Source organism: Lissotriton vulgaris, chromosome 4_1 (genome assembly GCF_964263255.1).
Source record: "Lissotriton vulgaris chromosome 4_1, aLisVul1.2, whole genome shotgun sequence".
Lineage (NCBI taxonomy): Eukaryota > Metazoa > Chordata > Amphibia > Caudata > Salamandridae > Lissotriton > Lissotriton vulgaris.
In genome coordinates, this window is record NC_141691.1 from 136,774,148 (window position 1) to 136,789,472 (window position 15,325).

The 15,325-nt window shown below is 43.6% G+C and overlaps 1 protein-coding gene across 1 annotated transcript in view; it reads right to left on the reverse strand.

The window, feature by feature from the left end:
• The window catches only part of SLC16A2 (solute carrier family 16 member 2), a 558,487-nt gene that overhangs the window by 194,271 nt on the left and 348,891 nt on the right, over positions 1–15,325 (reverse strand). Inside the window, exon 3 of the mRNA XM_086918399.1 lies at positions 1,083–1,530. Coding sequence (XP_086774525.1) covers positions 1,083–1,530 — 448 coding nt within the window. The remainder of the gene's footprint in view (positions 1–1,082; positions 1,531–15,325) is intronic.

Sequence of the window (15,325 nt, forward strand, 5' to 3'; positions counted from 1 at the left end):
TTTTTGGCAAAGTGTTCCTTCAAAGTGGGGCTTCTGTCCAGGGTTAATCCAAGTGACTTGAAAGACGAGGCTTGAAGCCATAAAGGCTCATGTCACTGAGCCAGATTTGTACTGTTTCTTGACTCCTGTTCTTATTAAATAACAGGAATTATGTCTTGGTTGAGTTGAGCTTCAGGTGAGTGCGGGGCATACAGGTGTGGATGATGTGCAGGCAGTGTTTGAGGCATTATATGCTGCTGCCTGGGCAGTGTCGGGTATAACCTTACTCCAGTGCCAGTCAAACAGTATCCTGGTGGTTCACTTGTACTCCCAAGGAGAACTGGGTCCACCGCTCCAACCTAGTGCCATACCTTAGTGAGGGTTTGGCCTCAGCAAAACAGGCCATGCGTTTGGGAATCCTCCCACGGTATCAGAGCTACTCTGGAGGTCTACATGTTGCATGTCTGGAAATTAGCAGCCCCTTCCCTCACACTCTCCTGGTTAAGACACATTTTCCTCCTATTCACTTAAACACACTCACCTCTCTCTAGTTCCTACACTCTATGATGTGATCAAAAATTCTCTGTAGTTTCCATGCAATAAACAGTCTTCTCCGATTCTTAAATAGAACACAAAACAAAGTTCAATATATACCTGCACATTTTTCCATGAACATAGAAAAGGGAAACCCATTTGTACCTCAGGCCCAAAATCCCCAGTTAAACACACTGATAGAGAAAACATGACCAGGCCTGCGCTATGAAAACATACTCATCCTAAATGAAACCAGTAACACTGTGTCAAACACAGAGGTCTCACTGATGCTGAGCAGCTTCCAGAACAAAAGGACTAACTGCACATCTCAAAGGTGTTACATGTAAGTTTTGTAGTGCTTTATAGTTCCTGGTTTAGCATTTAGCAAAATGGTTATTGTGCAGAACATAATGTTTTACCATCAGTTTATAATTAAAATGACATATATAGCTTGATTGCAAAAAAGTCAGTACATTAAAGTATATGAATATTTTTTTCACAATGTGTTGATTGGTCAAAAGACATACATAGCCAAACATAAGAAAAAAGCAAACACAGAATGTTCTTACCAGGTGGATGTAAGGTACAAAATATCCCAGGACCACCGTAGCTATTCCAAATGCCCAAACCCGATATGTCTTTATGCGGAACACTCTCGGGTTGAAGTAGTTCCGCGTGGCGGCAAGGCACCCCCTTTTGGCATCTTTCTCCTTGTCTCCGCCATGACCGACTGAGGGAGGCATGATGGGTTTGAAGGTGAGGGACAGCAAGACCTGAATGAACATGAAGGCACTCAGCACCTGGAAGGTGTGTGAAAGGCCGATGGCTTTCCCGATGGTCTTCATGATGAAAGGGAGGGACATGGTGAAGAGGCAGCTCCCGCCCGCCACTATGCCATTCACCAAGCCTAGGCGCCGTCTAAAGTAGTGACCAAGGATAACCAGCGAAGGCTGGAAGGCAAAGGAACTTCCGCATCCAAAGAGTATCCCATAGGTGAAGTATCTGACCTCAAGAGACCTGTGGAAACAAAGGGTTCAAGAGTCAGCATCACTTAAAGATAGAGATTAATGAATGTGTGACAGCTTAAACAGGTACACAACCCTCACCTCTGTATTGCCCCTTACTTCTTACACTACACCATCCTTTAAAATTAAAATTGAAATCTTCGCATACTTGCATGTGTATGCATATATGTGTGTGTGTGTGTGTATAATTACTAAGACACTGTTAAAAGGATGTTATAGTTCCCACAAAAAAACGAAAATCCCCCGACAGTTGCTAGCAAGTATGGTTCTCAGTACTCGATACATAATGTTAGAGCTGGCATCCTTCGTATGGTTTTCTCCTAACTGTATTCCTTCAGGCCTCCTGTTTTGATGACTTTGTTTTTTTCTGGCCTTGGGACTCTGCACACTTTACCACTGCTGACCAGTGCTAATGTGCTTGTGCTCTATGCTTAAAACATGGTATGATTGGCTTGTATCCAATTGACATATTACATTTTCTTGTAAGTCCCCAGTAAGGTGGCACTATCAGTGCCTAGGGTCTGCAAATTAAATGCTACTAGTGGGACTGCTGCACTGAATATGCCACCCACTTAAGTAGTACTCTAAGCATTTCGTGCCTCGCATTGCAGCCTCTGTATGCAGTTTTAAAACTGCAATTTCGACCTGGCAAAAACAAACCTTGTGCCAGGCCCAATACTCCCTTTTTAATACATGCAAATCACCTCTAGGATAGGCCCTGGATAGCCCAGAGGGCAGGGTGCAATATATTTAAAAAGTAGGACATGTACTGTTAAGTTTTACAAGTCCTGGTAGTAAAAAACCTTTACATTCGTTTATCACTACTGCAAGGCCTGCCTCTCCCACAGGATAACATTGAGGTTATGATATTAAATTTAATAAGCTGTAATTTCCAAATGGGAGCAGGTAAGGTAACTAGTTCATGTTTGGTGTCTTTGGAATTGTAATGAAAAATCCTAAATGATGGTGTAGTCAGACTTTAAATTACAATTTTGAAAATGCTACTTTTAAAAAGGTGGCCTTTTCCTGCCATAGCCTTTTAGTGCCTGTAGCCTGCCTCTGGGTCACATGACTGGTTGTAACTGAGCACTGTGTATTCCTCCTAGACATCCACACACAATAGGAAGCTTAGTTGTCCCTGGTTGAGCCATCACTAGCAGAATGGGTGGGAGGGTATGGGCACAGCCATACTTACATTTGAATAGGCTGTGTACTGCCTCCACACAAATACACAATGTAGTTAATCTGGAGGCAAGACAGGAAAGGCAGGATGCCTGAGGAGTTCAAAGGGAATTCTAGAAGCTTCTTCCACTTTCCAGAGGAAGGGCACCTTGTATAAATATTGGACCTCATACTCCACTTCTTCAGTACACCTCTGGACCGGTCAATATTCTACACGGAGCAGGACTGCTGTGCTGCTGAAAGGACTGCTGCTCTGCTAGGCTGCTGCTCCGAAGGACTGTTGCTCTGGAGGACTGCCCTGCTGTGCTGACATGCAGCCCACTGCCCCCTTGCCTGGGTTAGAAGGACAAGACCTGCAACTCTGACTTCATGGGCTAGTTGGCTGGCCTCCTGATCAGAAGCCTGAGGGACACAACTTCCATCAACCTTGAACCCAGCACCTGTACTCTGCCATCTGTGAGTCCTGCTCTCCCACGTGGTACCACCCCAGTTATAGACCCTTGGAAGTGTGGAGGCAGGACAGGGAAGGCAGGATGCCTGAGGAGTTCAAAGGGAATTCTAGAAGCTTCTTCCACTTTCCAGAGGAAGGGCACCTGGTATAAATATTGGACCTCTGTCTGCCCAGCTGTGGTCCCCATCGGAACTGATGCAAGGTCCCAAAAAGCCTCACTGCACAGCTGTCAGCCTCATCAAAATCGATGCTGAGCGATGCAATTCCCCACCAAGCAGTACCGCACTGCTCCCCGTAACTGATGCAAAGCCTTGCAAAGCTCTGCAAATCATGCTGCACAGCTTCGTCGGAACGGATGCCGGATGACGTGAAGTCTTGCAAAGCAACACAGAGCAGATCACGCACAACGATTTATTGTACTCTGTTCAGCGGGCTTAAGTGTGTCCCTGTAGCTGGACCGCCTTCCATTGCAGTCGGCCTGAACTTGTCTCAATGTCCTGATCCAGCGTGACCAGATAACCACAGTTGGCTCTTTGTGCCACTATTGTCACAAAAGTCTTTAAAATTGCACATCTCCGGTTCTACTATTGGATATGCATCGTTTTGGTGTTGTTTAATTTATTAAACATTAGTCTTATTTTTTAACTTGGTATGGAATACTTTTTGTGTACTTTTTGTTTTTTACCTTATTGCATAAATACTTTACACATTGCCTCTAAGTGAAGCCTGGCTACTCTGTGCCAAGCTACTAGAGGGTTGAACACAGTTTAATTCCTCACACATACCATAACTCACTCCCTCACCATGAAAACCATAACTTGCATCAAAAATAGACTGCTTATGACTTTATACATGATATGATAATTGGCATCACAAATTACGTCCACAATGATATGTCTGGTGACACTATACTGCATATCACTTTACTATTGACATTATTTTTGGCATCTCTCTGCACACGCTGTGATTTCTTTATTTGGATATGAAGTCCAGTAGTTTATTAGTAAAAGTAGCACAAACAACGCATATATGGTCAAACACCTATGCATTAAGAAATTATGCAAACAGCATATTTTATTATGAGTCTGTTCTATAAATTTAATTCAAACCCACATCATGAAAATATTTTCATATTTGCCATGACTGATGAATGGAATGATACCAAAGGGCTAATATTTAATACCGATTGAACTGCTAACAAATATGACAGGATTCACCACATGATTTAAAGATGGAAGAAATTAGCTAATGGATTATGTGGTAATATTGTGCTGTTCAGTGATGGAGCTGAGAGTAGGCTGTTTGAAGGAAGTATCAGGGAGTCAGTCTTTCACATTAAAACTTTCTTGTATTCTACTCTTACTCATCTGGAGAAATACAAAGGCTGACTAGAAATATATATGTGGTTATTTACTACTTCACAGCCATTTATCTACATATACAACATGTTTTGGTGTTTTATTGCACAGCATGCAGTGGGATAAAAACCCATATACATCACTGGGAACCATGAAATATGAAAATATTTCCCCCTTGCCTAAGAAATGCTGATTTCATCGTGATAATGACTGCACCAAACCAATCTGGAGAGTTTTAATATGACCAAAGCTACTAGGATCATGTAGAATTTAGGAACAAATTATGGCAAGAGATTATCTAAATATCTAATTCATTCAGCAAAAATGCTAATAATGCGGCACATTGCCTGGAAGTAATATTTTGATCCATTTGAGCTTGAAACAACATATTTAGTGAAATCTGCAGATTTTACAAATATGTGGAACTTTTTGTGACATATATGGTAAATCTATAATTACGTGGTATACACTGCTACCACAGAAACGCCAAAATCCACTGACCCCCGTTGTGTTATCATCAGTGTAGGAATGCTCTCTTTTTGACATGGTCAACCCCCCGCCCCCCACTTTTTTGCCTGGTATTTAAAGTGATTTCGAATGAAAGTGCACTGGGTCCTTGCTATCCAGGTCCCCAGTGTTGGATCTCTTTCCCAATACTGTACAACTGTTTCCCCCTAGTGGCAATATCTTTGGTACCCTCTGAAAGTCCCTACAAGCATATGCTGGACACTGGTAGAAACGAGTTACCCAGCTACAGGATGGCTTTACTGAAAATATGGATTTCTGGTATCGAACATCTCATATTAATAAACCCCACTGAGGCCAGTGTCAGATTAAGTAGTACATGCACACAGAGGGACACTGTGATTGGCTGACTGACTGGTTCTAACCAGCCTACCACCAGAGAAGGGCTTGTGATCCCCAAGGGTTAGGTCCTTTGTTCTCCAGCAGCCATAAACTAAGTCTGCTCAGGCAGGGTGTATGGTACACCTCCTCCCACAGGATGACCTGCAGATTAGCATTTCAAGGCAGAGGAGCTTCAATAGGGCCTACCAACAACAAATCTGGTTTCTCTCCCTGGAGAAGAAAACAACCCATTTTGTTCAGTCACTTGGCACCTTGACAGGTGGGAAAATCAGCAGTCAGACAGGCATACCCACCGTCAGGGTAGTGCCACACTTATGGTGGGCTACTTGGAGTGGAGACAACTATTCGGAGTTAGCCACCTTGGTTATGAAGAAATAAGGAATTCTGGGACAGGGTTATGACTATCTCACCCAGGAAGTGGGCATACAGGCGGTGTAATGACCCTTAAGGGTACATAGCCCATTGGCTACAATCCTACACTCCCCTCACACCCCAAAAGTCAGTATTTAAAGGAGCCACTGGCAGCAGAGACTCAGATCCTGCTGACCAAAAGAAATGGAAGGGCCGGCAAGCCATGAAAGCAAGAACTGCAGAAGAAACAACTGACTTGGCACCTGCCCTGCCGGCCTGTTCGCCTTTCCTCGCCAACTGCGCCAAAGTTGTCTCGCTCTGCAAGCTGCCGATCCTCCAAAGCCTGGGAGGACTGCCAGCACTTCTCCAAAGACACGGGGACTCCAGTAGACCCGCGCAGCTGTTCCCCTGCATTTTGCAGGTACCAAAGACCAAACTGTGAGACTCCGGACCCGAAAAACCTGCGCCGCAAACCACCACTTCACCTGAGCCCCCTATCCCGAGTCGAAGTGGGCCAACTGTGGCACAGTGGTCCCCAACTTCTAGAAACAGAGTCCACCATGGTTTCATCCTCGAGACCTCTCCAAAGCCACCTGCAGCCTTAGTGTGCAGCGCACCTCTCAACGGCGAATGCTCCCGGACGAGAAAAACACCTCAAAGACCACCCTGCACCTGGCCGCCCTGGCCGGGGGAGAAGAGTACCACTGGTGTCCCCATGTCCCCTAGTGACTCAAGATCTGAACCTTCTTGTTAGTTCAGCCTGACTAGCCTTCGAGTCGGACACTGAAGCATCTGTTGAAGAAGACCGACCCCCATTGACTTGCAATGGGCACCCAATGCTGTTTGTCACCACTGCACCCGGCTGCCCTCGTGCCGCTGGAGGTGATCTGCTGGTGCTACCTTGGACCTCGCCCCATACACCTCACAAGTCCAGAAGGTTGGTCTTCTAAGTTGCTGCCAAGAGGTCTTATGCCGGACCCTTTTGTCCTTTCATAGGATACATTGCAGCATCTGACAAATGCACTAAGTGTCGACTGTTTAAATGCAAAAGTATTTCTCTTGAAAATGTACTTACCTGATTGTATTGACTCTGGTGCCGAAACATATGTAAATATACATGTTATTTTTATAAATTGGTTTGGATCTCTTTATTGAGTCGTGCGCCTTATTTATTGACTATTGTGTGTATTTGCAGAGGTCTCACACAATGCTTTGATAAGCCTAAGGTCGCTCAACCACACTACCCCCTAAAAGAGCAACAGGGATTGATAGAGCAAGCCCTGTCCACTGTCCCGGTCGCAGACTGTTTGCACAGTATATCTCGGTTTGATATACTACATAAAGAGCTGGATTCCTACACTCATTTCGTTCAAGAAAGACAAACAAAATGTAAACATTCTACATTCTATCAGTGCCTATTGTTAGCTGCACTTTGAAGAAAAACGTTTTTTCACAATAAATACCAAAGTGAACATGCTATATAAAATATGTACAATGGGTATCATATGTAATATGGACCAATGTTGCCATCAAGGGGTTCTGCTGACAGTTATAAACTACTCTGCCTTCGCCTTGTGGTGTGTGATGTCTCCAGAACTCCTCAATTGTAATATCACATCATATTGCAAGTTACCTGTGCACCATATAACATTCAACATGCACAACCACACTTGCCTCCAAGGGCTTGGGACATTTCCATTCTAAGCACCCACAAGTGTCCACACATTAACTCTATGCTGTAAATGACTACGATGCTGTCAGTGATGTCATTAGTGATGCCAATAAAGTCTTTTGAGATAATATCAGTGATGTCATCAATGATCTCATTTAACATGTCATGAGTGATGTAATACTTGAAGGCATAAGCAGTGCGTGGTAAGGCCACAAATGATAGTTTTTTTACTAAACTATAACTGATGGATTTAAGAGCTTTTCTGGTCTTTCGATATTAGTTCCTATCTCATTTCAACACCTAACTATATCTCTCACTTTAATCTTTTTTTCTGAAAAGTTTCATGCACATTTGTCAAGCAGTGTCAAATTGTTTGCAAAACAAAGAATTCTCTTCCTATGGAAACGCTCATTTAACTTCAACTATATACTGTGTAATAATATACACACACACACACATCCTCAAACTATGGATTTCCAATATGGTTATACAAAAAAGATGGATTAAAAATATCGAATTTTCAATTGTAACTTTCTTTTTTGCTCTCCACTACAGAAAAACACTTGAACCAAATGACACCAATATGGCATGAAGACAGGGGCAAAATAAAGGCCCCCACAACCCCTGCGGTGCGGGGGCCCCAAAGGCTTACCCATACTGGAGGTGGTCCCCTCAGCCTCTACTGCTGTGAGGGGCACCTTAAGCATATCTTTATGGGTGGCCCTCTCACGTTTTGTTGCGCCACTGAATGAAAATGGTATTGGTTGAGGTTGAAAGGGGTTAAAGTTAGAGATATACGGACCTTTAGTCCTGGGCCAGTCATTGAACCCAGATATGGGCACTGTCACTGGACCTATTTGTAAAAAAGAAAACTTTTTTTCTCTTCACCCTTTTCAGGCCGAGGGTCCTAAAGTTAAGTCCATACACTCTAAGGGTCGGATTAGGGTTTGGTTTAATTCCAACAACCTGTAGCAAAAACTGACACACGGCGCGCATCTCCTGGCCCAGTGGCTTATGTGTAGGTAGGCGGAACAAAGAGAAATGTAAAAAGGACATTTTGCTGCATCATTTCAAGGTCAGGGTATTTTGTCAGTGGATTCCAAGCAAAAGCTTCTTGATCCTAAATGGTCCCTTCTTTTGGGTTTGCAGCCCTGTGTCCAGGGTCGGAAACTTTGCAGGGCTGTCCTTAGGGGTCCAAAATATTTATACTGAATATGAATACAGTAATAGTTATCAGTTTTAGTATGTGTTGCTATTTATTGATGTTGTTCTTTTAGGTGTTAGTATAAATATTTTCAGGCAAATAGCATTGGCTATGGATCCCTCTTCACCCGAATTCAGTTAATTGCTTCCTTTTGGACCACCGCTCTGTTTATGCGAATGGCCAGGGTTTAAAAAGCCGAGGACCTGGCTCTTCCAATATGCCACCCCTCACACTGCCCTGGCTGCCTCTTATGGTGTCAGGATACCTTCCCAGGTGATATCCAAGTCCTACAAAAACTAAAAATATAACATAACAAGAACAACATGCAGTAGCAAAGTCACCAGGACTCAGCACTTGGCTTTGCTACTGCAGATCTATTGGGTTTACCAGTTCTTTTTGTTGAAAACCAAAATGGCTATGCTGAATAGCATCACAAAAGAGAGCGATGATATCTAATGCATGGTAGCATCATGACACATATGCACATAACTTTCATGACACTACTGCCGCCCCATTGTGATCAAGCATGCACTCTCATGCGCCACCACGTAGGTGCGTACATGTGTCATGATGTAGCTGACCAAGATGGCAGATCTCCATCTTGGAATGGTAAGTTACAAAATATGAAAAAGGGCACTAAAGTGCTTTTTTAAAGAATAAAGTGGTCCCAGAGCAAATTACGGCAGCTGGTCCCTCCAAAAAAAGATAAAAAATGTATTAGAAAAAGAATGTGATGGGATTTGGAGGAGCTTATGTGGAGGTGCGGGAGGGGGAAAACTGATAAGTGACAGGTAACAGCACAGGAGCTGGGTTAGGGGTTAGTTGCATTTATTAAAACAGCAGAGTGGGACTAGGGGAGACAGGGGAAGCAATGGACGAGCTCTGGAGAGCAACAAAGATCTCGAGCGGTGAGATATGAGAAGGGAAGCAACACATGGAAAAATAGCAAGAAAACACATGTACTTCTATGACGTGCTAAAAAAAAAATAATAATTGTCGTTGATGTGGAACTGTGGAAGTATTCAAGTCATCAGGTCAAAAGCATGGTAAAGAAGCTATGCTCTAGGGTAGGTACAAACACAAAGAGAGGAAGGCAAGTCATTGATAAGGAAGCAAGCAAATGAAATTGACAAAACAAGCAATGGAATGACCCGAAGCAAACTGTAAGCACTGATATTGTCCACAATAGGCATTCTACAACAGGGAGCTAAAATCGGACTGTAGGTGTTACCTAGAAAGAGAAATAGGCTTTTAGGACAGATTCAGTGTGGGGCAAGATGGATCCAGAAGCAGAGGATTGTCAGGACTTTCTAGAGGCTGAGAAGACATGGATATCTCATGTTAAACAGTTCAGGGTTGACTCACAAAACATTTTGCACACCGATGCTCTTTCGTTGTAAATGAGGATTAGAGGCGTGACCAAAAGTATTAACAGAAGAGGGAATCAATCACAGACAAAGTTGGAACTTTGAGAATAATTACAAAACTTCCAACTTTCAGTGAGTGCTAAAAAGGTCAGCAGACATGTATGCAAGTTAGGAGTATAGAGAAAGTGAGATTTCAACCAGAAAACATTGTTTCCAGGCGAAGAAAACAGTGTTAAGAATTCTTCTTTTTAACCCTGACTGCAAACTAAATTCTTCACCAGTTAGGAGCTAGAAGTATTTATTTAAAACTACATTTTTCGTAGCTTTTCATGCTTAGGTTTTGGATTTTTTCTGAATCTTAAAAAACTAATAAAGAAAATCATTGGTTTGACCCCATCCCACCTATTCTTAAGGATCTTCATTGGTTTCCAGTAGAGGCATGAACAACATTTTAAAGAAGTAAGAACTAGGGCTGGGTGGGGAACTCCTCCGTTTGCGGAGTTTTCTGCACTCTGTGCTCCACGGAGCATGCGGAGTTCTGAAAAACTCACAGGGCGGAGTTTTTTCCTCGCTCACCAATGTCAAGGTGGTGAGTGCGAGTGAGGAAAATCCACCTTCCGGAGAGATTTCTCAACGCAGGTGTACAGATTACTCAACGAGGGAGGTCACAGATGGTAGCGATCGCTCACGTTGAGAAAGCTGCAGCTCAAATAGAAAATCTACTCGAGCGGCAGGAAAGAAGCAACGCCCTCTTGTAACAGTTCGCACTGATTTTATAGCGCGGGTCAAACACCCGACACTGAAAATCAACGCAAACAGCGTGACAAAATGCACTCTGCCACTTGCAGACATCCGAGTAGCGCGGCATCGTTTTTTGGTCACTTCGTGGAAACGCTGAAATTACAAACAACTCAAGTACTTGGATAATCATTCTTCATTGCAACTGCAAATATTTGAAACTTCTTGCAAGTACAAATAGGAATACTGCTTGACATCCTGCCATTCAGTAACGATCCGACACCCAGCCTTTTTAAGTTATACTTGGGGAGATGGTGCTCCTAACAGAACTATTAAGATATAATAGGTTATATAGTCCCACCTAATCACACTGCAATAAGACACCACAGCAACAGCTTTATCCTGGTCTCCATTCTACACCCCTGGTCGCTACTACATTTCTCTTAATTTATGCATAATTTCTGGTCCTCATTGACATACAGCTTTCTATGGCTAGTTAACTATTTTTCAGTAGGTAATTGACCGTTCTTTGCAAAGTGCAGCAATACAGCAGTTCTATAGAAAAATAAACATAGACAGTTTGTATCACAAACTGCATTCCCATGTGTGAACCTGTCGGAATCAAAATTTCACATCCTGGTTTACAAATGGGTGTATGTACATCTGGTCCAACGTCCTTTGAATCTGTCACTCAATACACATCCGACTGACCATATCTTTAGAATTAACAGTTGATAAGGCAGCGTTCCCATGGCAATGCTCCATATATATTATGTTATGAAGGTATGAATTATTGAACACAAGTCTGGGGATAAGGCAGTGCTGTCTTTGGTTCACTCATTTCCACCAGTTCCTCTTAGTACAAAGCAACATATTTTCATTGATTCCAACACGGGGATGCACACAATGTACCATTTTCAGATTTACATTTCCTTTCTTCCCTAAACATCACCTGCTTCATAAAAGTGAGGTGGTCATTAGTCGTACGAAACTTGCCAAGTTCTAGGCCTCTAGTAGACTCAGATGCCATTGTATTTGTTGTTGTACCTTTCCAAATTTCTCACTTATTATGGTACAAGTGAAGCCTCATTTTCAAAGTTGGCAATCATAGATATGATTTTGAAAAGTAATGATGTCAGCAGTAAATCCATCCATACTAGGTCTTCTTCATGTGAGCATCCTACCACCTGCTTTATTAAATACATTCCACTAAAAGTAACACGTTTCATCCATGTGCTTAAGTTCCATAGGCGTGTCTTGAGTAAAAATCCATCTAAATTGTTGGAATGTTATTGCTTTGGCTTTATGCTCCAACTGGCTGCATTTTGAACAAGAGCTCTGGTTGGTTGAAAGGACAGTTGTCTTTTCAATGCTTTGCTAAGCTGCTTGCTACTTTTGCATTAAATGCAAGTTTGACTGCTGGGCTTTGTGACGTGCTGGGTTTTGTTTTATCAACAGCAACAACTAAACAATATTACAGTAAAGAATAATAGAAGTTAAAGTACTCAAATCAATATAATTAAAAATTATACAACCTAATGGTTAAAATTGAGTCCTAGAAATATTAAATAGTGTCCATAGAAAACAACAAGAAACTAAACAAGCATTAGAAATGCAATAGGTCTCGCAGCATTAGAGTTAGTGCTTTTAGAATTGTTTATGGGTTTTTTTGTAAATCTTTAGCATTTTTGTTTCCTGTAGCCAATGCTAAAGAATTACAAATAAAAAAAGCCATAAACAATTGTAAAAGCTCTAACTCAAATGCTCCGAGACCTATTGCACTGGGTGAGGGGTTTGAGGGTGAGTGAGGGTGAGTGAGAGTGAGGGTGAGTGAGGGTGAGTGAGGGGTTGAGGGTGAGTCAGAGTGAGGGTGAGTGAGGGTGAGTGAGAGTGAGGGTGAGTGAGGGTGAGTGAGGGTGAGTGTGATTTAGGGTGAGTGTGAGTTAGGGTGAGTGAGTTAGGGTGAGGGGTTGAGGGTGGGTGAGGGTGAGGGGGTGAGTGAGAGTGAGTGAGGGTGGGTGAGGGTGAGTGAGGGTGGGTGAGGGTGAGGGGTTGAGGTGTTGAGGGTGAGTGAGGGTGAGGGCGAGTGAGGTGTTGAGGGTGAGTGAGGGTGAGGGGTTGAGGGTGAGGGTAGGTGAGGGGTTGAGGGTGCGTAGGAGTAAGTAGAAAGGAAAAATAAAAAGGAAATACAAGCTTTGCACTACAAGTGAAGTGCTTCAAGTAGCCAAAACCGCAGACCTCCCACCTACATCTCCCAATGGGACACGGTTGCCATCTTACCCCTGACAGGACAATATATTTCAAGTTCGGGGCTTTTCTATTACAAATCTTTACTGTCGAGTTATCTTAATTGGTCACTGTAATTGCCAAATAAAAATAACACAAATTGAACTAATAATACAAATTCGATAATGCAATAAATTACCAAATGTACGCCCGGGCCTGTAAGCTGTTTAGCAAGGTGTCAACATCAAGAGAAGATGTGCACAAGGAATTGTAAAATCCTCTGGAGTGTTCAGAATGACCAATAAACCAGCAAATAACCTCTAATGGAATGAACTGTCTGCGAATCGGCCTCATGCATATTCATAAGGAATATGCTTGAAACATGACTGGACCTCCCTATTCAGTGGCTGGCCAATCCTGGCCCTGTTTACGCTGGAGAGAAACATGCCTAACACATGGTGAACGAGTAAGAACCGGGGTGGCACAAGAGAGAAGTTACATCAACAGAAGGCCTAGCTAGGGCCCAGAGACATGCGACATTAAGCAAGCCCACAAGCTGGAAGCGGGTTCTACAAGCGACCCTGGTTCCTCACGGAGTCATGGACAAACTGATCCTGTTTATAAGAGAATTAAGGGGAGGGTGATCGTGTGTGTGACCATGTATTAGAAGGAATACAGTAGTCCTTACTGTACAATGCGCAATGATAACGCTGTGTATACAAGTCTCACACTACGGCACGTGACGCAGCACCATGACGAATGCATGCCTTCTGCTGAGTGCTGTGACGCAGTGTGATCCTTCAGTGTAAGTACATCCTATGACATGTGTGAGTCCATATGGGCATGATTACATGAAGTCAAGAGTGAGACGTCACCCAGCACTGTCGCGTCCATGAATTAATGCAGGATGCGGCTCAGCAGCAGCATGAGGTATTTGCGCATTGTCTGCATGATGTAATAAGGCGCTTATTCTACTGGTGACGGAACTAGGAACAAACATCTGTTGCACTTGCATCTTCCGCATGATGTGACGCAGCACGAATGGAGTCCATTAAGGGTTTTAAATGACTGACGCACTTCAGCACTCACATCATAAACGGGATTCTTTTGAAACAAGAAAAACCTTTCCCGTTAGGCAAAGCCTCATCTGCTGCACTTTTAAGAGGACGGAAGGGAAGGCACGCTTTCCTGAAAATCATGTTTTACTTACTTGACCGTCGGGTTGAATTGTGTGGGAAAGCTGCGCTGGCAAAGTTCCTTGCCGAAAACGTGCAGGCGAGGTGCGACACGGCAGGACGGAAGGAAGAGAGGGGAGGGGGAGGAGAAATGCGACACGGCGGGAGGGGGCGGGCAGGGGAGGGGGCGGAGAGGGGAGAGGTGCGACACGACGGAAGGAAGAGAGGGGAGGGGGAGGAGAAATGCGACACGGCGGGAGGGGGCGGAGGGGTAAACAAAGACGGACGTGCACGCGCCCGTGACTTTTAAGGTCAATGCGCATGCGCATAAGCTTAATGCGCATGCGCATTGACCTTAAAAGTCACGGGCACTGCAAGGAATCGCCACGATTCCTTGCAGTGCAGATAAAGTGTGGATAACTCGCAATAGTCTCGCTTTGCTCGATGCGCATGCGCATCGGCAAAAGGCGAGACCTAAAAAGCAAATGTAATCCAATGGGGTACATTTCACCAGACGGGACCTTTACTCCCTCCACAGCCAACATGAAACGGGGTGACGTTAGGAATTATCCCTTCTAAGTTAGTTTCTTGCATGGAAGTCAACATCGTTTTCTCGGGCAAGAAAAGTGCTGTGATTGCACGGGGTCCATTTAACAATCCCACTGCAGCCTCCAACACTGCTTCAAACAGCTCAGAATAGATAATCCTAGAAATCTCAGCCATCAAGGGGAGCAGCCCTTTCAGACACACTTTGACACTTTTTAACTTGGGACTCTAAACTTTCTGCGGGTTGGAATTTCTCAGTGAGACAAGGCTGGAAGCCAAAGCTTAGCAAGACTCCACTTGAGGGAACCTCAGTCTTTGTAGGCCGGTCAAAGCGCGAGAGTCTGCCTGTAGCTCAGTGCGGTATTGCTCTTATGATCAGTAAAGGTCAAATCAAATTATTTGTTAAATACTATTCTAAACCTCAATAATAAAATGTATGAATTGTTGAAATCTTGACATAATCTGAACTGCCTCACACTGACATCCTTAGAGCTGGAGACTCCAAAGCAAACAGTGTGCTACTTTCCTATAGAGCCTGGCTCCATCCAGTACTCGGCAGATGCACTTAAGAATCTTAGTATATGGTTCAAAGAGAAGTCTATCAAATGCCTTGCAAATGATCGAGCTGCTCATGAACAACACAATCTACC